This window comes from Lytechinus pictus, chromosome 2 (assembly GCF_037042905.1).
Source record: "Lytechinus pictus isolate F3 Inbred chromosome 2, Lp3.0, whole genome shotgun sequence".
Taxonomy (NCBI): domain Eukaryota; kingdom Metazoa; phylum Echinodermata; class Echinoidea; order Temnopleuroida; family Toxopneustidae; genus Lytechinus; species Lytechinus pictus.
This window is the reverse complement of record NC_087246.1, coordinates 62,237,430-62,262,101: the sequence shown is the minus strand read 5'-3', so window position 1 is coordinate 62,262,101 and position 24,672 is coordinate 62,237,430. Positions and strand designations below refer to the sequence as shown.

Genomic DNA, 24,672 nt, shown 5'->3' with positions numbered 1-24,672 from the left:
TATATGACGCCAAACAGCACGCGCGGCGCAATACGGAAATTAAACCAATTACAGAGTCCGTCTCAGACCCCATCTTTGTCAAGTGGGAATTTACAGACGATTTGATTGGTCCTTAAGCACAACAAAGATGGCAGCGCCCATGGCCATACTTTTCTACGTTGTCGATGTCTTGCATTAGGACTCTATAGGAGACTATTTTATCAGTTCTAACTTCATCTCTTGAATTGAAAATGGATGAAGACGAATATGGAGATGTTGACTGGAACTATGACCAGGCTGTACGTATGCTTAGTAATTCTTTTTAGCATTGTCTCATTTGTCTGGGTTGGGCGCCAACTGCACTCCGTCTCCATACCAGCCGGCGGGCGCGCCGGGCCCGCGGACTTTGCCCGTGCCTGCGCCCGTTCTGCCTGGCTATGGCTATGCCTATGGCTATGCCGCTGTTCGGTAAACGCGGTAGCAGTGCCAGTGCTGAGGGTTACGATACCTCGTCCTCGGGCGAAGTTCGTGCAGGCTCCACTTCACTACCACTGACCACTACGCTACGAGCGTAGTGGAGCGGAGCCTGCATGAACTTCGCCCGAGGTAAGGTCGGATTACCAGTGGCAGTGCTGAACTTAGACAGCTGGCAGCCCTCTGTTTCGAGGAGTTTTCTGACACTTTTAAAATTATTTTTTTTAATTTCTCCTTATTATACACAAACGGCTTGCTATCCACTCTAGGCGACACCCCAATACTTACCCGTGCTAATAAACTGGGACTCCACTCACGCGCATTTGGGCCGCCCTAGCTTAGAACTAAGCTTTGTTTTACTAAAAAATAAATCTTGTAATGATTCAATAAATGTTACTTAATAAATTAGTACTGTTAAATCGGTACTCACCGGTTCTTTTCTTGAATTTTCTGGCAATTTCCCACGCTTCTGGCTTCAATTCTGCGGCTGTTCCTGTCGCGGTAGACAACTACATATGCAACTTTATTTATAAATAGAGCGCCCCTTACGATAGTTGTTAAGAACGCGGCCAAATTGTTAGGTTTTTTGCACTGTGTCCAAGGCGTTTTTATTTTGTTTGATTTTTTATTTTTAATAAATATTTTGTTAAATAGCGATTTTTACGTCAAATATTAAATTCATATCACAAAATATTTTTTATTGTAGAAATATATATAATATCATGCAATTATTCATTCTATATATATTTTATAATAAAATTTATAATTGTTGCGGTCTTTAAAAAAGGATAGTCGATTGATCAGGTGATGACCACATGTATCACGTGATCTGAAAATCAGCTTCATACCGCTTTGATCGCACTCGACATTGACCGGACTGACTGCCAAAAAAAGATCGAAAAATGACTCAAATGTAAGTTTCCCTTTATTTTATTAAATTCAAATTAGGAATAGGAATATATTTAATGGGCAATCTTTTAATAAATGATAAACAAACGAGGACAAAACTCATATTTTGGGAGTAATATACTTGGGTGCAGGAAACAGTACGTTTAGAAGTTCTAACCTGTTTTTAACGCATTGTCGCCTATGAGGTCCATACATGTTAATGTTTGGACCTCATTGGTACTAGGAGTGTAGACAGGAATAACCGTCGTTTCTGGGGATTTATTCAACAATTTCTGACATTTTACTGTAATCCCCATTTACCGACGGTAGGGTGTACGTGTGGGCTCGCATGTGTTCTCATTCCCTCCCTTTTGTCAATTCACAGTCCAAAGTTTGATGTAATTTTACACATCGAATTTACAATCTAAGGATGTATAAACAACAAACTTTTAATTGATGATATTCTAACATTTAAATACTTTAAACGATATAGATGAAAAAGGCATGAAAAATATACTTTACCGATGTTTAATTGGGTTGAACACGATAAAAATGGTCAAAATGGCAGCCAAACTATAAAATATTTACAAACGAACGTCAACAATCACGAATGTGATATCGATATTGCTTTCGATATTATACGATCTGCTCCATATGCGATCGAAACCGAAGATAAACGATACTAGTTATACTAGTACTAGTACTAGTTATAATCGCGATATATCGATTCGAGACATTAAGTTAATAACGATAATGACGTCATTCAAGATGGCAACTTGCAAGAAAAACCGTCAGGTCAGGTGAAAATGTCTTAGATGACAGATTTCTCAATCATCCAGAGGATTTTTTTCAATAACTCCGGCCCAAGGTATGCAATTACTTAATTTATTTATACTTCCCTGATAATGGAAACCATGAAACTTTCAATTTTGCTTAAAAAACAGTTTTAAATCGCGATCTATAAAACGCTAGTTCACTATACGTTGGCTGTAGGTACGGGGCCCCACCCCCTTCAGTCTATGTATGGTGAGTGGAGCCAACGTAGTTCAGCGGAACAACCAAAATACAGAGACTGAAGCTTTTGGTCTACTAGGAGTGTTGCTATCGTGCAGCCACCATAAGGGCACTCTAGGCGACACCCCAATACTTACCCGTGCTAATAAACTGGGACTCCACTCACGCGCATTTGGGCCGCCCTAGCTTAGAACTAAGCAATATTATCTAGAAATTGTTACATTGTAGTCATTAAATATGTTCTATTAAATAAATTGATAATGTTTAATCGGTACTCACCGGTTCTTTTGTTGCATTTTCAGACCATTTCTCACAATTCTTCGTAAATATTTGCGGCAAATTTTGTCGCCATAGACAGCTTAGCATCCATCTTTATTGATAAATGGAGCGCCCTTTACGATAGTTGTTAATGCCGCGGAGAAATCGTTAGGCATTTTGGCCTGTGTTCAAGGCGTTCTTTCTGTTTTATTTTTTATATTGAAGATTGTGCATTTGTTGAATAGCGCCGTCTACGTCAGGTATGAGATCGAGTGTATAATTATAAATACACTCTTCCAAAATAATTATGATTCCGACCTGGCGCTGTTTAACTTCAATCTCTTTCACCTAAATTAGCGATGAATGCTAGCATTATAAAATATATATTATTAACGTCTGACGAAAAGAATAACCAACCGATCAGCTGACGAGAACGCGAATCACGTGATCTTCATATCAGCTTCGATCGCGAGTCAGAAGAGAAGAGCAGCTGCCCAGAAAATCAGGAAAAAGCCGTGAAAATGTAAGTTCCCCTTCATTTCTTTCATTTTTTTTTGTTGCTAACGATGCATTTACACTATAAAATTATAATTTAAATAAGAGAAAGGAATATAGCTTGTACTTGTGATATAACATATAAATATCCTGTTCTCAGAGATTTCTAACCAAAAATACTACTGATGTCGCCTATGAGGTCCATACATGTAATGTTGGACCTCATTGGTACTAGGAGTGCCATAAGGGTAGCCAGGCGGCTTCTTGAGAGTAAAAATCATTGTCGTAGGCTTACTCTAAACGAAGCCAGGGAGTCCTTCCTATTCATCTGCGTGTACCGCAAAAAACCCTGAAACTTTCGCCCCCGAGATTTCTACTTTCCTTCTAAAAGATTTAGCTCTAAATCATGTACATGGGATAAAACTTCATTTCCGACATTTCTACGCTCTTGTTGTTATTTTTAAACAAGAATTTATCCAAAAAATGAAAAAATATTGTGAAAAGACGGAAGAGACTTGACGCTCGCGTCCGTAACGTTGGGGAAGTACAATAAGAAACAAGATGGCGGCGTAAACATCGGGCAAGTCTCTTCCGTCTTTTCACAATATTTTTTCATTTTTTTGGATGAATTCTTGTTTAAAAATAACAACGAGAGCATAGAATGATTTAGAGCTAGATCTTTTAGAACTAGAAGGAAAGTACATCTCGGGGGCGAAAGTTTCAGGGTTTTTTGCGGTACACGCAGATGAATAGGAAGGACTCCCTGGCTTCGTTTAGAGTAAGCCTTCGTTAGTAAATGATTTTTACTCTCAAGAAGCCGCCTGGCTACATAGGGGGTTAGCACTCATTCTATGATTTTTTATGAACAAGGTTATGGGTAGCCTGGAGCAAAAGTCATCTACTAACGTAGCCTCGTAGGCTTACTCCCCAATGAACAGTAGAGGCGCACAGCCAATATGGGAGACTCTCCAAGTCCAATATGGGAGACAATCTCCACTATTGGAGACTTGCTTTGCAAAAGAACAAATACAACACCAACAAAAGCGTAATTTTTTCCTCCCAAAATTTTGTCTCACTAAGGTCAGAAGCCCATTTGTTTTGTGTGTGGATGACAACAAAAATCCTTATCAAAACAAAAGTAGACGGTGAAAAAGGGTAATTTTTCATGAGGAATAGATCGAATCAAGGCCCATTTCAAAACATTGCATGCAACGAACGTAGAGGGCAGCAACACACATCAGTGTTGCTATTACTTAGGATCAAGGTCCACTCGATACGCGCATACAATGTTTTGAAATAGGCCGTGAATAATATGTGTGAGGAATTTGATACTGGCCCAAAATCACCAATTTTGAGGATAACTGGAGGATGGACACAGTGAAATAAGGGTGAATAGTAAGAAATTAAGCTTTTTTTTTTTTTTTTTTTTTTTTTTTTTATCCCACCTTTGCCTCTAGTGGTATCCGAAAGAGTTCACGGTCCCGAAGTTCGGGTAGGTGGAGCGTAGTGTAGCGGTAGTGGAGTGGAGCCTGCACGAACTTTGCCCGAGGTAGGGGGGTTAATGCAAAATCCCCCCGACAGTCACAGGGCTCATCAAATTTTGTCTTTAAGACTTTATTTCATAAAAATATGTTATGTAAAAAGAACTGTACCAAAATAAAGATTATTATTCCGTTTGGCCTCAAATGCACCAAAACGGGGAAAAATAAACTTAAAAGAAGAAAAAACAGTGATTTCGGCTGTCGCGCAACTTCACTTCCCTGTTTTATCCAAACTTAATACATAAACATATGGCCATTTACCTCGGGCGAAGTTCGTGCAGGCTCCACTTCACTACCGCTACACTACACTCCACCTACCCGAACTTCGGGACCGTGAACTCTTTCGGATACCACTAGAGGCAAAGGTGGGATAAAAAGTTATTTATTGTGAAAATTATAGAAAAAAAATATAACGAGAAAGAAAAATAGCTTAATTTCTTACTCTACACCCGTATTTCACTCCGTGTCCATCCTCTGGTTATCCTCAAAATTGGTGATTTTGGGCCAGTATCTAATTCCTCACACGTATTATTCACGGCCGATTTCAAAACATCGCATGCGATCGGTTGCAGGTCGAACAGCATAAATATTTATATTATATTGGATGGCTCAGAAAATACCAGAAATATTCTAAGAGTTAGGGAAAATATTCCACGAATTCATTAAAATATTACTTTTGTAACCAATTCATTTCCCCATGGCTACAGTTGCAATTTAATTTTCATTTAAACTTGTATTCACCAGACAAGAACGCTAAAAAACTTGAATTTTGGCATATTTTTGTGGAAAGTAAAATTGCAAGAAAATTGTCCTCCAACAATCTCTATTTCTAAGTTAGAAAAAATGATTTAAAGAATTCAATTTACTTAAGAGCCAAGTTATATAATGAATAGTTGTATTGGAAACTGACTCTATAGACAGAGTAAATAAAAATCAGACAGAAGCTGTAGACCTGTATGGGTTTAATCAATGAATGTGTATTATTATTCCTCTTGTGCAGGAAGCCCCAGTGGATGAGGATGAAGAGGAAGAAGAAGATGAGGACCCTGATAGATACAAAGAGAATGAAGACATCCAGAAAGAATGTCTGGAAGCCTTTGCTAGTACAGATTACATTATGGAACCTGGTGTCTTCAAAGATCTCAAGAGGTAAATAGTATAGATATTAAGATTCTATTTTCTTGTTCAAATAGGTTATAATAATAATAATAATATAGGTATATTTACCCAGGGTAGCCACTTCAGTTTCGAAAACTGTTCTAGCAGCAGGCCCTGCTATTATTATTACCCCGGCTTTAGCTGAGCTGCCTAGGCGCTCAAGCATTCAAGGAATTTCTTCCTACCGGTACCCATTCACCTCACCTGGGTTGAGTGCAGCAAAATAGGTTTTTTCAAATAGGTTTTTTTTTAGGAAGGCTGCTTCATAACTGATGAGTAGACAAATGATCTTTCCCCCACGGTTTGGGAATCTTTGGGGGTAACGAGAGAACTGGAAGTGGAGGAACTTTGATCTTGAAGGGGTATAGCTCTTAATTAATGAAATGAGGTACTGGGGCAAGACCCATGCACACAATGGAAAGTTAACGACAAAATCTTTAAAGTGATACATTGTTTTACAGTGTAAGAATTGCAAAAAGGAGTAATATGAGTGCACCTGGTGGGTAGAGAAACATGTGAGCCAGCAGTTTGAAGTTTGTGGAGTTTGAATAACTTATTCTGGGGAGGATTGAACCAAGAGAGTTACCAAAATTGAGACGGAAAGCAATTAAGCACGGGCCAATTTTTCTGTAGCAGATCAAGACAAGTATTTTCTAATAAACCTAGTATTATCTTAGTCAAGCTCACCATTAGTGTTTCTGTGGTTGCTCCTCTCTATTGATATCTGTAGGTATTTTAAAGCAGGAGGAGGCCCAGAACAGGTTGTTGTTTTGTTGTCAGAGAACTACACTGCTGTAGCACAGACTGTTAATCTCCTTGCAGAGTGGCTTATATTCACAGGTATGTGACGTATCAGGGATGTATTTGTTGGTGAATGTACCAGTGTTGATGGATATTGTTGACTTTTATCCAACTGTTTTTGGCATGGCCAATCAGATTAAGCTGGTGAATGAAATCCCTGCTGATCAAGTAGGAAGGTGGCATTTCCATCATTCTGTCTGTCTGCCCCCCCCCCCCCCAAAAAAAAAAAAAAGAGAGAAAAAAAAAAAGAAGAAAAAAAAAAAAACCTGCTCAATAACTTAAATTATTGGAAAAGATTTTCATAATTCTTGGTGTAAAGGTACATTGGTAATCCATACTCAAGTACATGTCAAGTTCAATTTCAGATTCCATAGATCAATGGTCAAAGATCACAGCCCCTTGCAATAAACAAGGATTTCTATGTCCTGTGGACAGTTGGACACATGACATGTCTAATTTATATGAAAATTTGTAGAGGTAGGAGAGCTCACTGTCCCTTTTTACCCCAACTTATTTTGTGATGGTTGGTTGATGTATTGTGAATTTATTTACACTGTTGTATTTTAGGTGTAAACCCTACTGAAGTTCAACAAATGGTGGAAGATCACCTTAAAGTGCTGATTGTCAAACATTTTGATCCAAAGAAAGCTGATACCATCTTCAGTGAGGAAGGCGGGGTGAGTATGATTTCTGGCTGATTGATAGGCATTTAAGTTATCATATTTGTATTGAAAATTTCTACAAATTCCATGATAATTGTTGACAAATTGATATTTGGTGATAATTGCTCCAGCAGAAAATCTTATTGAAACCCAACCTCAAACATAACCCTAATCCACCCAATTACTATGAACCCGAAAATCCTTTCACAATCCTTGCCCTAAACGTTTGCCTTCTAAGTAAATAAGACGAGTAATAATGTTGGGGAGCAAATGGGAAGTGTCATTTTACATTCAAAGTTCTAGAAATCATTTGTGCTGAACTATTGAATTATTGTTCATTTTTTTTAACATACTTTCTAGCTTACTGGTCTTTTTTTTTTTTTGGGGGGGGGGAGGGGGTAACTGTAAATAATTTTTTTGTTAGCTTACAGTCTAGTTTGTGCATATATGAGTATTAAACTATTAAAGTAGTGATGTTGCATTCTAAAGATTTACTGCAACATAGACGGCAAATAATGCTTGACTAGAAGGCATAAGCAGGAAAATCTTCCCACCTTTTTTTTCAGCGATGTGGATTGTGTTTATAAAATTGGGTGCTATGTGTATCGTTATGAATATTGTTATTCATAGATGACTTGTCAGATGTGCAACCAAGAATTTACAATTATATTTATAGATAATGGAATTTAAATCACTATTTTTTTTCTCTATCAGACACCAGCATGGTTAGAAGCGATGATTCAGCACAGAACATGGAGGGCGCTCTTTTATCAGCTCGCTGAATCATACCCAGACTGCCTCATGTTGAACTTTACTATCAAGGTCAGTTGTTTAAAGGGGAAGTTCACCCTGACATAATTTTGGTTAAAAAAAAAAAGAAATGAAAAGCAACATATTTGTTAAGGTTTGGTAAAATTCAAACTAAGAATAACTAAGTTATTCCTTGAAATGCTCTTCAGATGATATGTGTAGATGAACTGGGGCCCTTTGCAGAAAGGGTTGCGATCAAATGCAACATGATTTCGAAACAATGAAACCTGCATAGGACTTGCACTTCTTTTTAAAAAATTTTAGTTGTGTTTAAACGCAACTCTTAGTACTGCAATGGGCTCCTGGAGGTTTTTATACGTTGGCAATCATCTGGAGAGCATTTCATGAAACAAATAGTCAGTGGTTTTCACTGCAAACTGTTACAAGCTACTGAAATCCTTGCATCTGATTGGCTTAGAGCCAATTCGTCAGTGAAAATCACTTGTATGATGCCTCGTGAAACACTTCCCTGGTTAAACCATTCATCACATGTCTTTGCAGCTTATATCTGACGCTGGTTTCCAGGGTGAGATAGGGGTTGTTACCACGGCTTGCCATGAGATTGGGGTCTTCTCCAAGGTCCTCCAGACATCCATCAATAAACTCTTAGAAGGAGGAGAGGAGGCCATAGTTAAACATCTACCTGAATTCAGTGTAAGTCATTAATTCAAGAATAATACATCAATAGAAGTGGAATTTTAATAATAAACATGATTAATAAACAATGATTATCATTATTAAAGGCATAGTTTAACATTAAAAAGGTATCATTTAAAGAAAAAAAGACTGAAATTTGATTCATAGTTGTATTTAATATTGTCCATAATGAATGAAAAACCACCCAGGAAGAACACAAAAATCAAACTTATGCAGACACTTTCAAGATCTCTGTAATTGATTTCCTGTATTTCACTTTTTTTAGGCGCTAAATAGTGATTTGGGGGTCTATTTTTTCTGGACTTCATTATGTTAACATATCACAGACACAGTTGACCTTGAGACCTTGCAACTGAGACTTTAACTTATGCCTTTAATCTGTATCTCAAGAATTCCTAAAAGCATTTGTAATTTTGTGAAGAGCTTTGTGAAACACCCATCATTTCAGTGACAGATCTAGCCACGTTAAACACAATACCATAATAGTCGGTCTCTCAAAAGTATTTATGTAATCTGGCTGGATCCAATGTTACACCTTTTTCCCCTGTAGAAGATGGTTTGTCATGGTCAGCACACATTCCTTTACGCTGAGGTGATGATGCAGCTCCTTGCCAGGCAAGATGGAGGGGAATCGATTATCAGGAGATTATGTCAAGAAGTTCAGGCTGTTGGACATCAGAGGTATGTTCAGTATGAGGATCATCAAATGAGTTTGTGAGAAGGGAATTCAGTTCATTCCGTCATACAAATTACACCTTCATCGATATGTTTGTTAATGCAGCCTCCTTAGGAATAAATGTTGCATAGTCATACTAAATGAGGTGTCATTTCTTCTCTATTCTTTGTTTACTTTCTTGAGTTCTAGAAAAGTTTTTGGTGAAGAGTAGCACTGGACTGTTGTATATGTAGTGTTCATTCAGCTGACTATGATTTTTAGTTTTATTTTCATTAGAAAGTAAAAAAGAATTTAATTGATATATGGGTTAGGGTTAGGTTAATACGACTTAAAGAAAGAATATGGACCTACCATGAAAGACAATGGGCCAATGCCAGTTCAGCAATGTACTTTCCCAGTCTCTTTAGGGCAAGGCAAGTTAAGTTCACTTTCTTTATTACATCACAAATGGGAAGAATCACAATACAGCATGAAAATCTCCAACGCCAATCTAAGGGGCATTAAAGAAAATTGGAAGGAAATCAACCTCTGCTGTGTTAAACTTCTTGTGCCTCAAACCCATCTCTGGCCAAACATGACAGTCATTGTCTGAGGAAGCACATGACCAAAAAATATTGGTAGATTTAATTGGGCTATATCAGATTGATTGTGTAAAGATTTGTTTCCCTTTAATTTCCAATATGTTTTTTTTGTTTGTTTTTTTGCTGATAGGGGTGAAGGGGTAACTCAGATCAGTCTTGCGGTCAGTAGTGCCACTGCCTACCCTCGGGCCTGCCAAGCACTGGTCTCCATGATCTCTCGCAAGGCCCTCAACCCTGCCGACATGACAGTGGTATGTATGTATGTTGTATTCCACATGTTCAGAATGTTGTTGTCCTATTAGTGGATAGTTGATCATGTCTACCAAACTCAGGGTGGTATTCTGCTTCTAGCTGATCTCTCAGGGAAACAGATTTGATCTATAGAGTCACAATGAGAGTTATCATTATCTGGGTGATGTGCTTAAAGAAAATGCATTGCACTGTTCTAGTTAAGACCACCGTTTGGTGCATTATCGTACTGTTTTGAGTTTTTCGGGGGACCAGAGGCTACAATATACCGGGTTAACACCCTTCTCTTTGACCAATAGTGTATTGGTTTGGATGTGCATAGGTTGTGACTTTCCTTTTTATAGGACAAGCATTTGCATCCTTTCTGATGGACGGAGTGTTTTCCAACTGCATTCACATTGGCACTGTATACTATCTTTGGTATAAATGCATTTCACTGCGTTTGCAATTAAAGCAAACTAATGCTTGCAACAGAAAACATTGGACTTCATGTTAGAGAATTTTATTAGAGAATTCTTTTTTTTTCTCTCTGTAATAAGATCATTTCTGAAGTTTAATATACATGTAAAACAAATAATCAGTTCATGGTTTCAGTGGATGAAAAAACTATCATATCCTTGGTGATATGATTGCACTATCTTTCTGTGGCTTTGCTTCCAAAAGAAAGCATATTATCTCATTTTAGTAGGCTATATATAACCGGATATGACTGAATTTAATTATCAAAGATAATTGATGTTAGTGATTTTTTTTAAAATTATATCTCATTCTTCTTACTAGCTTTATAAGATGTACAGTGATCCGGACCCCCCTCCTGTGGAGTTAATAAGGGTTCCTCAGTTCTTCACCCTTTTCATCGAGGCACTCTTCAAACCTGGTGCTACCATTAACCCGGATCACAGACCAAAGTACACTTACCTTCTAGCCCATGCTACCTGTGCTCATGAAACATGGAGACTGGTTAGTAGATGATGATGATGACAATGATGGTGGTGGTGATGGTGATGATGGTGGTGATGGTGGTGGTGGTGGTGATGATAATGACGGTGGTGGCAATGCTGTTTGTTGGTATGATGATGTTGATAATGGTTGTTGGTGATGGTCATGTTGTGGATGGTGGTGGTTTGGTTGACTGATGGAGATGATAAATGGCAATGATTGGTCTTGTGATTCAGGGGCTGATGGTTTCCTGAGATTATCATTTGTGATCATGAGGGGAAGAATAAGGATGAAATTAATGAAGATGATTTTGATAAGAAAGCAAAACAATGGTTCATTTAGATGAATGACATTTATTTAAAAAAATTAATTAACTTGCAACAAGAAACAAAGTATAAACTGACTTGGTGATGATGTTGCGAACATTAAATGTTTATAGTGTATAATATTTATAACTACCCTTAAACCAGCGATGTAATCATGGCCGGTACTTCCGTATCACAAGGCCACTGTAGAAAACTTTCGTCAATGGATTTTGTACAGATGATTTGGCCCAAGGCCAAAGCTGACATAATAGCCTCAAGGTCTACCTCTACTACATCCCTGCCTCAAACACAGGACAGGACTATATCTTCTTTATTTTTTTGGCAATTTTAATGCTATTATTCAGCCTTCCATTCTACTACTCTCACAAACAGGGTAAGAGAACATCAGTAACAAAGGACGAGCTGAAGGCCACCAATGTAGCCATAGAGAAGATACATGCTATCTGCAGCTCAGGCAAGAAAGGGGAATCAGAACTTAGTATGGAACTCACTACAGTCTATCAGTGTATCAGGTATGGTAGTGAGGAAATATGAGTGGAAATGAAAAATAGGAGGGTGCTGGAAGAGAGATTAGAGATGGATGGAATGTAAAAGAATGAGAGAGAATTTAGATATTGGTTGGAGGTCTCTACATGAAATAAGTACATGTATATTTGGTATGCAGAGAGAAATTAGTGATTAGTGAACAAGAGAAATAGATGAAAAATAATAAAACAAAGCAGAGGAGGAGGATGAAGGGAGGAAAATAGAGATAACTTGTGTAATTGTTATGTGCTCAGGCAAGAAAGGGTGATGAAAACCTCTCATTTCTTGAATGTGTGCATTTCAATTTGTAATGATATAATTGCATTTTTTGGGGGTTATATTGTGTTTAAAGTAAATACAGCATTTAATTCCATCAAGATTGAATAGAGTTGAGTCGAATGGAACAAAATTAATTGAAGTCAACTTGACTGGACTGACTAAATGGAATTAAATTTTATTAATTGAAATGAATTTGTTTTTTCCTTCAATAGATACCCTGTAATAGCAATGGGTGTGGTGTACTGGGTAGACTGTGTTGTTCAAGATCCAACATACTTCCAGAGGCTAACAGATCACACCCCTATACATCTACTTCTTCTTGATGAGGTACGTAGCCAATGATTGAAATTAATTTAAATGAATTGATTCTGACCGGTTACCCCCACACCACCTATAAATTTTCAAGTTATTTTTGTATTTTACCTCTATTTCACAAGGAGACATTCTCAACTTATCAATGGTATATCAATATAGTTCACTTTAATAATAATAATAATAATAATAATAAAGGGTATTTGTATAGGGCACATATTCACCTTCTTAGGTGCTCAAGGTGCTACTATATTACTCGGGCTAAGCTCTGTTTCTGATTCCGTTGCTCACAGCTTTTTGAGGAATAACTTTCTGTTGGTATCCATTTACCTCACCTAGATTGAGTGGAGCCATTGTAGTTCAATTTAATGCTTTATTGTTCCATAATAACCTCCTCCAAACAAAGACCATTGGAAATCAATAACCCCCATTGAGAAAACAAAACATGGGAGCATTCTGCATTAGTTCTCTTTGTGTGGCCAGAGCTCAGGGAATTAAATAGTCCATACATTGTACATCTTAACCTATATGAAAGGATTATCAGATTAGGCTCAAATTTGGTGGTGCATTTAAGATTGGGATTACTTCTTTCAAAATCAGCTCACTACCTTTATGAATTTCTGACAAGAACATGAATGAATGGAGGCACAATTGCAACTCTGATCAGTGGCCTAGTGTACATACAGGTGTGGCTATTTTCTAGAAATCAGTAAATGACAGGGATGGCCTGTTGAAGAAAAAGTGGAATCATAATATCCAGATTAGAGACTGAGAAAATGAAACAGAATTCAGTTTTACATCTATTTTTTGCTATTTTGATTTGTAACAATGTCAGGCAAAAATGAAGAGTAATTTTAGAATTTATTTGCATATGTCGGCGATTTATAAGTGAATGATAATAAGATAAATGTTTTCTATTAGAAAAAATTAATCTGACCCTCGAAAAGTGGGCAATTTTCTCAATTACAGTACGGGTGACCATGGTCTAACTCTGTGCTAAAATTATGGAAAGCCAAAAATGTCAAAAATTTTCTTACTTTGTTTGTTTCTTATGTTTACTGTGCTCTTTCCTAACTCGTGAATGGTGAAGATAGCTATCTTCTCTATTCTTCCGAAACATTTAAGAATGGTTTTAGAGAAAAATTAACTGATACATTAAAATTCTATTGTTAGAGATTTATGCCACTATTGGCTATCCATAATTAAACTACAACTTTATGACCTATGAATTTTATTGTTCAACTTAAGACAATTAGTGTTTAATGTGGTATAGTTAATAACATTAAGTGAGACGATTATATTACCATGTCTGAACGAGGCCTTATGACGAAGGTGTGGTAATCTTCTAAGTGACAAAGAATTTTTGAACATTTGTATTCTAGGTTGTGAATTGTCATCAGTTACTACATTCCAAGGTTCTTGAGGTTCTTATACGACAGTTTGCAGCACCCTACCCTGAACTAGATGTCATGATTCAGGTGAGTAGTCATTTCAGTGCTCATCTTCTTTGTATCATTATACAGGTGCTGGATGTAATTAACTGCTCTTCTAGTTCCAACCAGCATTAATGAAGTAACAATTTATAAAGTTGATAGTAGTGAAAGTGTCAAAACTACTGAAGAATATGGTCTTAATGAGCAGGTGGTACTGCTTAGAAACTTTTTAAAAACATACCTCTTTTCCGATTAATTTCTTTTGCGTGTATTTGTATTGTAATTATTATGTACTTTTGTTTTAAATCGTTTGTAAACGCTGTGATATAGTTAACTATGGAGAGCGTACTAAATGCTAGTTATTATTATTATTATAAACAGGTCCCTAGGATACATGTTCCAATGGGGAAACCATTTAACCACTACAATTAAGAGAAAGGTATTGCATGTGGTACATTGTGATTTCAAAAGTATTTCATTATTCAGTGACTCAATTTGCTCTTTGTGCTATGTTTATTTAGAACCTAAAAAATATATAAGTATAAATTTTTGTTTTGATTTTACAGATGGAACTCAAGAAGACAATCTTAGATCGGATGGTACACCTACTTAGCAGAGGCTATGTCGTACCTGTCATCAAGCATATAGCCAAGTGTGTGGAGAAACAAGACACTGATATATCACTCATCAGACATTTTGTTACAGAGGTAAACAAGCAATACAGTGAAACCCGAGTCCCGTCTCATAAAGACCAGTTATAATAATAAATCCACAATTTCTCTAACAAGTTTGCTCTCAGCCAATCAGAGTGAAGGTTTTCAGTAGCTTTTAATTGTTTTTGTAAATTTGTTATTGTAGCAAGATGTGACTGTATGTAAAGTAAATCTTATTTACTCTATTCTCCATACTAACAATTATGATGTGTCATCAATATATAAAGTTGATCGTTTGACGTGCGCAATCTCGTCCCTTTGCATGCTCATGGGCATTAAGTTTGTTTTTCAATAACTTATGCTTTTCTTTTTTAAATGCGATAACCATGATTACACTGAGACATGGTGCTAAAGGCAATGTTTATATTTTTGTGTTATTTTAACACTTCAACTTCATGATTAGGTATGGAATTATCAATCAATTTCTTTCGGGAGGTAGCACAAGTTTAGTAATAACGGGAAGCATGAATGTAGTACATAATTATTTAGTATCAACATTGATGCATACACATGGGCAGGTGTCTAATTCCAGTGACAGTATGACTCATCGTCAGTTCTATTGTGAACCATTGATCAAGCGTGGTATTTTATTCATTTCTTTCCAACCTGTTTAGGTCTTGGACATGATAGCCCCTCCATACACATCGGATTTTGTCCAGCTCTTCCTGCCAGTTATCGAGAACAGCGACATCACCGATTCATTACGAAATGAAGATGGAAAAGACCCCGTTTCAGACTTCATAGGTCAGTAGAATAGAAAAAAATATGAAAACATGTTTGCCACCATTCACACATGGAGTATGATTGGAAAGAGAGAAATGTACCAAGAAAAAAAATACCATTACCAGTGCAGCATGTTTCATAATTTTTGAATCAGTTAAATTGAAGGTGATCATAACACTCTTTAAATAGGTAACACACCCAAAAAATGAAATCACTATAAAAAATATTTTTCATGAAATCTTGCAGTTGTTGATTATTTAAGAGAGACAAGAGACGTGGTCATAATGAGCAGGTTAGTCTTTATAGACAGGTTCCTGCAATACATGTTTCCTTAAGGGAATATGATTTAAAGGAGACTGAAATTGTGGTCTTAATAGATGGGTGGTCCTTTCTATACAGGTAATTGCAGTATAAAGCAGGTTTCTCTTTCTACCGTAGTAATATTTCTTTTACATGTATTTGTCTAACCATATCTTTTGTTGCTTTTGCAGTACATTGCAAGACACATTTCATCATGATGTGAGTCAAACACGTGGGAAGTATGACCCTTCGATGATCTAGAATGGTCAAACTTTAATCAAGATCAAAGAATGTCCAAGAACTTCAGTCTATCATGAGGAGGAAATCTACACAGGTTACCAAAGTCCACATTGATATTGCTGAAGAAAGGGGAACATTCTGGAGTTTGACAGATCCTATTTCCTGTTAACATTCATTCAAAGATATGGCTTGGAATTGGACAATATGTAAGAGTGTGGCTGATGTCATACATAGTCTTCTGTAGTAGCATCACAGTGGTTCCTAACGAGAGAACGTTGCGCCAGGTGTTTATTGGGAAGTTGGAGCCAGAGTCAAATATGTGGTGACCACTGTCATCACAGACTCTTGGGTTACTGTTTCATTGGATGTTACCTAGCTCCCAGGGACATTCCATTGGAAGATTTTAATAAGAGCAACGTTCTATGATAGAATGGACAACGGTACTCAAAAGATGGATCTGACTTTATAGTTGATGTAATCCAAAATGCAAGAAATTCTGACATTATCCTGGCCTTTATATAAGAAATAAACCCTTTATGAATGTGCCAACGATGGTTTATTTAGATTTTGATATGAAACGTTATGGCAAGTAGTGAATGGTCTAATTTCCCTTTTGTCTAATCAATTTTCCTTTTTTTCTAATCATTGTTTTAGTCCATTGAATCCAAAACTAATGGGGCGTTTGCAAGAAACGTGCCATCAATGGCAGGTCAATTTTGGTCCAAAATCAATAACAAGTCTTGTAATTAATTGTAAACTTGCATTCAACTGCTGATTTGCTTGAAGTTCAAATTGATTTGCTATAATTGATTTGTGGAACGTTGTGGCCCGGTGGATTAGTCTCCGGACTTTGAAACAGAGGGTCGTGGGTTCGAATCCCAGCCATGGCGTAATTTCCTTCAGCAAGAAACTGATCCACAATGTGCTGCACTCAACCCAGGTGAAGTAAATGTGTACCGGTAGGAAGTAATTCCTCAAGAAGCTGTGTGCGCTGTAAATGCCTAGCTTAGCCAGGTTATATAGGAGCGCCTTGAGCACCTAACAAGGTGGATATGTGCGCAATATAAATACCCTATATTATTATTATTATAGTTAAAATTAATATATCAATTGTAAATTTGCAACAGAAATTTCCAATTGCTTGCTAATATTTTCTTGCAACACCCTTTAAGTGATGTTAGACCTGGGTGTAGTCTAATATGGTAAGACAATCCTGACGTCACAATACAGGCACAACTTGTATGCATGTATTATGAAACACAAATTGTACTAGTAGACAAAAACATCCCACGTAAAACGATGTAGAACCTGCACATTTATGTTTTATTTATTGGAAGTAATAACAGGAAGGTGTCGTTTTGAATACTAGAGCAATTTTGTAAGTTTCAATGAGGAGATACATGTATGTATTGTACCAAATTTATGGGTAGTTTTGAATTAATGTGAATCAAAACCATGGTTTATGCAGATCATATGAATTACAATATGCTTTGGTCCAATTTCACTGTATGTATTTCATTAATTTTGAACAGTGGATTTGTTAATTCTAAGTGGGCTCGTTTCAATGCCGCCAAAAAAAGCATGCAGTCAGTTTTTCACAGTTAACTAAAAAATCTTCCGCAATCTTAATTTAATGTCATTTATAATGTAAAGAAACCATAGTTTCATACCACAGATTCAAAACTAGCCTGGTAAAAAATGTAGGCCATTCACCCTGCTCTCTTAGTTATCATGTTCCATGAGCATCTTCAACTTTTTTTAACGATCACAAAATAAAGTAAAATGAACTCTGCTTGTTTTGTGTATTATCAAATTTTATTTCAAGAACAAAATTCTCACACATTCCAATAATGAAATATAGGACGGAATTCATTTCCATAAAACAATTAAGTAGACAAAATAGCTATTTATATAGTACAATGAAAGGGTGAAAACAATTTTATGCACTTTAAGTGTTCTAAATTAATTTTTAATTGCATTAGAATAAAGGAAATCCTCTTTCTCATTGAGTGCAAATAGAATATATATTGTGATGTGAGTTACTTGTAAACAAGTATAAATGCATGTTCTGAGTCCTATTTTTGTGACAATAAAGGCCTCATTCAAATCAAATGTAATGTTTGTAAAATATGTATATATGTACAGTTTACAATAAATGAATAAAATACATTTATCTGCATTCCTTGTCTTCTATTCAACCTTAAAAAGGTCAAGTACACCCCAGGAAAATGCTGACTTGAATAAATAGAGAAAAATCAAACTTGCATAGTGCTGAAAATTTCATCAAAATCGGATGTAAAATAAGAAAGTTATGACATTTTAAAGTTTCGCTTATTTTTCACAAAACAGTGATATGCACAACTAGGTGAGTCAGTTAATGATGTCCATCACTCACTATTTCTTTTGTATTTTATTGTTTGAATTATACAATATATCATTTTTTATAGATTTGACAATTAAGGACCAACTTGCCTGAACCATATAGTATTAAACAATACTAATTCCACATGTTCAGGGAGGAATTAATTGTTGTATCACTTGACAATGAGGAGAAAATTAGAAGATTTCATATTTCATATAATAAAATACAAAAGAAATAGTGAGTGGATGACGTCATAGTCTCCTCATTTGCATATCAGTCAGGATGTGCATATAACTGTTTTGTGAAATTAAGCGAAACTTTAAAATGTCATAACTTTCTTATTTTACATCCGATTTTGATGAAATTTTCAGTGTTATGCTTGTTGGATTTTTCTCTTTTTATTCAGATCAACTTTTTGTTGGGGTGGACTTGTCCTTTAATAGAATTTTCATATTATTTTCATGAGCATTATAACGTACCTTCACTTCAATATTCACAAAATATCCATTACTTTTATAGTTTAGATAAATATCACTTCAAATAATTTATCAATTTGACATAGAAATTCATGTTTTTCAACAGGAAAAATATATATATATACAAATTAGTTTATAGCTACAATTATAAACAAACACTTTCACAAAAGATTATTTTCAAGGTGTTCTGAATGGAAAGAATGTATTTGGTGCTAAAATTTGGTTAATTTGAATACCCTCGGAAGAAAAATAATCAGAGATAACTGATTGCAGATGAAGAAGAGGAATACAATGGTAAAAGGGCATGTGGTGGGCAGGTGGTGAGACACATCATCTTGAAGTGTGATGATAGCAAGGGACAGAACCAGAAATTGTTTCTGGGTGTGAACTGGTATTTCAAATTCCTGGCATCGCCACTGGTTTCAAGCAAGTTGCATATGCTGGCAATGAGAAACAATTGGAGACTACCATTCTCATCTGAGATTGATCCACTAGTGATCTCCTGTAGGTGTGCTTGTTCTAAACCTTGTAACAGGTTTAGAACTGATCAAAATTCCTGATAATTGATATATAGAATACTATGCAAACTATAAACAGTTTCAAGTATATTACAAGAGCTAAACAGGGGCATTTTCTTGAAAAATAGCATCCTTGTTACATCTATGCTAGTTCTTCAAGGTGTGATGCCTTTGAGATAGTATGTCCAGGATACGTTGGCAGCACCTCCTGCAGACCTGGCACAGGTCACCACCAGCTTGCCCATCTTGGGTGCTTTGGTACCGTCATTGTTGCCCTCGTAGCCGATGATGATGTTGTGGGTCTTCTTGCCCCGCACCTGGTCTCCTGTCTTGCAGGAGAAGGAAGGGTTGTCCACCTGGAAGATGAACGCTGTGGTGTGGGAGAAGATATTCCTGAAGGGAATGGAGGTGGTGGAGCCAGCCTTGATGGTGTATGGCCCCTGGGGCTTGGGGGCGATGCAGGTGCCAAACAGAGGGAAGGTGTACTCCCCACCCAGGGGGGAGTGGAGGGTGAGGGTGCCGCGAGTCTCGCCCAGACGTGAAGGTTCAAAGTTGATGTCAAAGCTGACCTCACTACCACCACCGGATCCTGGAGCAGCAGTGATGTTCTTATCACAGTGAAAGTCATTGTTGTCAATCTGTATTGAGAAAAAGGCATGGGAAATTCTTATAAAATTTGACAGTCAATCAGGGCTCTAACTTTTGCTACAAAAACCTCAATTTTCTAAAATAGGGCTTTGCACAAGATATCACTTTCTTGTAACCTTGTAGCATGACAACCATAAAAAGAGAATATTCCCCATACTTAACATTGGCTTCACTCATCATCTACGAAATAAAGACAACATAAAATGCTAACCCTAAAGTACCGTATTATCAGAGTATTTTGGGTATGGAATAATTCATTTAGTTTGAAAATGTCACCTTTCCACAAATAATGGATTGCCCTTAATTCTTGTATACAGTTTTACCATGAAACTTATATTAAAAAAAGAAAATAAATTAACAATTGACACACTTTATCATCTATGAAGATTTCATTGACAGGATCACTAACCTTGCAAGAATATTCAGTCTTCACTTTGGCAAAGTTTGTAAACTTTGTAGTCTGTGTATGGTTCCCACCCAGTGATGCCCTGAAGAAGACGGCCTTCTCTGGCCCTGCTGCTGTAGCGGTCAGCTGAAGGTCATACGCATACTGTCCTAGCTCGTTGCTGGCTAAGGTCATCTTGCCAGAGACCTCACCGGTCTTGAGAGGAAGATACTCAAAGTTCAAGACACCCTGATGAAATATGTAACATGAGACAGTGGATGAGTATAATGACCCAAATTTTGAAACAGGCTGTGATTGAAATCTTTGCTTTAATTTAGGTACCCAAATCTGGCACGATATCAAATAGACGATGTTCAATTTATCAGAAATTTACCACTCAAACTTGAAATATGTCTGAGGATGATTATCACAATATAACACAGCTCACAAAAGAAACAGATTCTTCAAATTCTTAGCCCTTTTAGCTTCCCATAATGTTAAAATAATGTTAAGGAGGCACGATAGCTCAGTCGGTAGAGCAGGGGATTCGTATTCCGGTGACCCGGGTTCGATTCCCATTTGGTGCGCTAGTGCCCTTTGGTAAGGCATTTATCCTCAGTACCAGGTCCTTCGGAGAGGACCTTAAGCCGTCGGTCCTCTGGTTGCTTGCTTACAAGCATTCATGCTTTCTTAGCAATCAGGTAAAAAATCACCACCAAAAAACAGATTTAGACCAGAGAATTCAAGACTGATTTTGATATGACCCATAAGTGAGAGATATCTAGGCAGTATTTAAAACATAAAACCAAAGACCTAAAATTATGTTAAACATCTTTTCAAGGAAAACTCATCTGAGTTTAAACCCCTGGCATGTGCATCTTTCTTGTAAACTTTGTCAATAGCCCTGGATGAGGCATATTTCTCTTTTGTTTCAAGCATGGCTAAAACTATTAATCAACTTTTGATGGATTATTCAAGTCTTAAAAAGAAGAAATCAATGGTGACAAGACATTTGCTCCTGTGACAATATACTCAATATGTGGAAAATAAAATTAAATTGAATTGAATTGCTCTAGGCTCAATTTCATCTAAGATGTAGGGTTAAGGTTATGGTTGCAAAAGGGTTAAATGTTAGGTTGAGGGTAGGGATTAGTGTGTGGAATTTAGAGCGGGTTCGAGCGGGCAATTGTCGCCGCAGCAAATGTCAAGGAACCACATGAATATCTTAAAATATTGAGAGCAAGCCTTACCTCTGATTGTGGAGGCACAATAAGCTGAGGCGGGACCATGATATCATTGATAGCACAGTTAGTCTGGAAGGTGACAGGCAATGACAGGGGGTTCTCAAGGGTAATGGTATGAGAGGTACTCAGACGGACCGGTGTGCTCATCTCCACCATGTCAATGATACCTGGTGGCGTACTCTTGAAGGTGATGTAGTAGAACTGGAACTCATTGGTCTGCTCGTTACGGAATAAGATCTGTTGTAGGGAAAAGGAATAATAATGCTAAAAATTCACTGACAAAAATCTTCATGAAACACCAGATGAGATTGAGAGTTTACTGGCTTGGTACAAAGATACGAACATTTACCAAAGGTACTTGCAGCACTCATGATCTGTTTAGAAACAGTCAGCTTCCCATATTATCTGCATGTTTTATAATCACACACTACCTTGAGGAAACACTGTCCAAGAGATTTTAAATAAGACTAATTCCTACCTTTGCAGCAAAAGATGCCTCTTTGTGGCAGAAGAAGTTGAGTTTGTAGTCCCTCTTGCTAAGACCTGGAACATCAATGTAGTCCAGGCCTTTCAGAGTGGTAGCTGGATCTAGTTTGTCAGGTTTAATCATCTCAATTGTGGCCTTAAATCTGAAATTAAATTAGGTAGGGAGACATGAATTCCTGGTATGAAGCACTGTTCAATGGTGATATAAATAGAAAATACATTTCAAAATATTTGGGGAGATGCTAATACTTACACATAATACTTCTAGTTCTATATGCTTTTTAAAATTTTGATAGCATTAACTTATTCAAAACTAATGATGCTTGATCACTTCTGTGACACAACTACACTAAATAAATATGAATATGAAATATTTTGCCTCATAGATGGAAGCATATCCAATTATTGAACCCTAACTGGGCAAGTGGGGGGGGGGGAATGAAAGCAGACTGACTGGTTTATATATTCACTTGGTCTGTAAACATGTGGTCTACTTCTCATATAGTCTAATACCACGTGGGCTAAACCATGGTCTACTATCCATATGGTCTAATGGCTGTAGGTCTTAGCTTCACTTGGTCTAATGCCCACTTTATAGTCTAGTATCACATAGTCTAATGCCCATATGGTTAAATATCCAATTCGTCTTCTTATCATGTGTTTTACCTTGTGAAATGAAAAATTGGTTCATAAACATTTCATCTATCCTTATAGACTAAGCGGTGTTAGACTGAGTGAGTATTACAGAAAATATTTAGAGCCTAACTGAAAGTTCAATGAAATTGTAAATGGACTAAATGGCAATAAGACCAAACGGTAAGTAGGCTGGTTGTAGACAAGTTAAGATTAGACCTTGTGGGATGAGACCAAATGGAAAATAGATGAAGTGGGCGTAAACTAATCTGCAATTTACCAAAACAATACATACCTTTGCGGCCTCTTCAGCCAGTTAGAGACAGAAAGGCTCTCTGTGTAGTGTGTTTTACTAGGGATATCCCTGGTGATGTTTCCTGCAGCCTTGGGTGGTTCAGACACACCTACCATGTTGTACATCAATCCTGAGCCATCAGGTAAAGCAAAGAACACACTGCCCTGTAAGGGAGATAAAGGAATAAGTTGCCATTTATGACTATGCTTTGATTAATACAGAAATTATGCTTTCAAGTGTGTAATTATTTACCGGCATAGAGCATACATTCATATAAGTATAAAAAAAACCACCCAACTAATACTGCAAACGGCAACCTTTGTAAGAACAATGGATCTGTTTTGTTTTCAAAAGATTGGTTTGGATGATGAATCCAGAGAGGGATAAAGACTATATAAGTGGATTTCAAACTGAAATACAGCAAAGCCAACTTCATGTGCAATAAGGAATTTTTATCTGTATCTTTGAGTTTGTCCAATATGATGTATATGCAAGCAACAGAATCTATATATTACTGGGAGGAGGGGTAGGGTGGTGTAATACCAAAAAGGTACAATTGATAATGTACGATTTTTTGTACACAGTTCAGCAGAGACTTTACAGTCATGCTTAATTGTAGAATCAATTGCTATTCCTTTAAGTTACAAGGCCCAAAACGCAGAAGGGGTAATAAGCATACATGTTTTAGGGGGCCACACATGATATTTGGGGCAAAATATCTATTAAAAAAAAACCCTGCAAGAAAGCGAAGCAAGTGAACACAAATTTTGACCTTTGAAATAAAATAATACATTCAATTCCTTTTCTTCCTTTTTCTCCCTTTTTGTTCTTGGTCGTGGAAATTTGAAGAGGGATGCATGTTCCCCAACTCCCACACCATCTGTACGCCAGTGCCAAAATGAATATGTTTCAAACCCACCGTATGTTTCTTGCCCTCGGCTGTCATGACGAGTGGCCTGTAGATGAGCTCATAGGCCTTGCTGTGTTGGGGCTCCACAGTGATTGCCTCAGCACCCGTCCAGTGTTCCCCCTCTATCACCGGCCGGAGCTGCTCCCATCGCTGGTTGGTGCGGTTGTGAAGGGTCAGGCTGCGCGTGTCCTTGACGCGGACGTGGGTGCTGAAGTGAAGGATCTCCTTCTGTGGCTGGCAGCCGACGCACATGCCAGTCAGGACCAACTTGAGAGGGCGTCCTCCCTCGATTCTGCAGCTCAGTTTCTGTATTGGAGATTAAGTTTGTGAATATAGAATATGAATAAATCAAATCAAATATTAGAATAACACTAGTGCCTCCTCTATCCACCTTTGATAGGAAGAAGCATACAATTAGAAAACAAAATAATGAGAAATAAATTGCAATGTAAAATCAACAATACTTTTTACATCTAGGCTAGGATAAACTTGTTTAAATGTTTATAAGTAAGGCCTAGAAACAAATTGTTTGCCACAGTTGAGGAGAGTGCAAGTGCAATTAAAAACTAGATGGATTCTGAATCCCTCACTACTAGATCGGGTGGTGTTTCATAAAGCTGTTTGGAAAGTTACGCACAACTTTACGCACGACTGGAACATGATCTTAGGTCATAACTCAATT

At 37.1% G+C, this 24,672-nt stretch overlaps 2 protein-coding genes across 20 annotated transcripts in view; one reads left to right on the top strand and one right to left on the bottom strand.

Moving 5' to 3' along the window:
- Positions 1–114: 114 nt before the first annotated feature.
- Positions 115–18,202, top strand: LOC129253842 (negative elongation factor D-like). The gene is made up of 15 exons (XM_054892270.2): positions 115–278; positions 5,650–5,798; positions 6,538–6,647; positions 7,176–7,285; positions 7,985–8,092; positions 8,582–8,734; positions 9,288–9,418; positions 10,125–10,245; positions 11,024–11,203; positions 11,881–12,020; positions 12,525–12,639; positions 14,007–14,102; positions 14,624–14,764; positions 15,385–15,514; positions 15,985–18,202. Exons 1-15 carry the CDS (start codon positions 231–233, stop codon positions 16,014–16,016), a joined length of 1,764 nt encoding a protein of 587 aa, XP_054748245.2. The 5' UTR covers positions 115–230; the 3' UTR covers positions 16,017–18,202.
- LOC129269120 (hydrocephalus-inducing protein homolog) overlaps positions 17,833–24,672 on the bottom strand; it is a 96,285-nt gene continuing 89,445 nt past the window's right edge. For 18 of the 19 annotated variants that reach the window (XM_064095348.1, XM_064095350.1, XM_064095346.1 and 15 more), the window contains 6 exons: positions 24,000–24,296; positions 23,081–23,244; positions 22,145–22,295; positions 21,673–21,903; positions 20,447–20,671; positions 17,833–20,027 (listed from right to left, as the gene is read on the bottom strand). In XM_064095348.1, coding sequence (XP_063951418.1) covers positions 19,545–20,027; positions 20,447–20,671; positions 21,673–21,903; positions 22,145–22,295; positions 23,081–23,244; positions 24,000–24,296 — 1,551 coding nt within the window. In that variant the 3' untranslated portion in view covers positions 17,833–19,544. The remainder of the gene's footprint in view (positions 20,028–20,446; positions 20,672–21,672; positions 21,904–22,144; positions 22,296–23,080; positions 23,245–23,999; positions 24,297–24,672) is intronic. The other variant, XM_064095352.1, reaches the window with a different exon arrangement.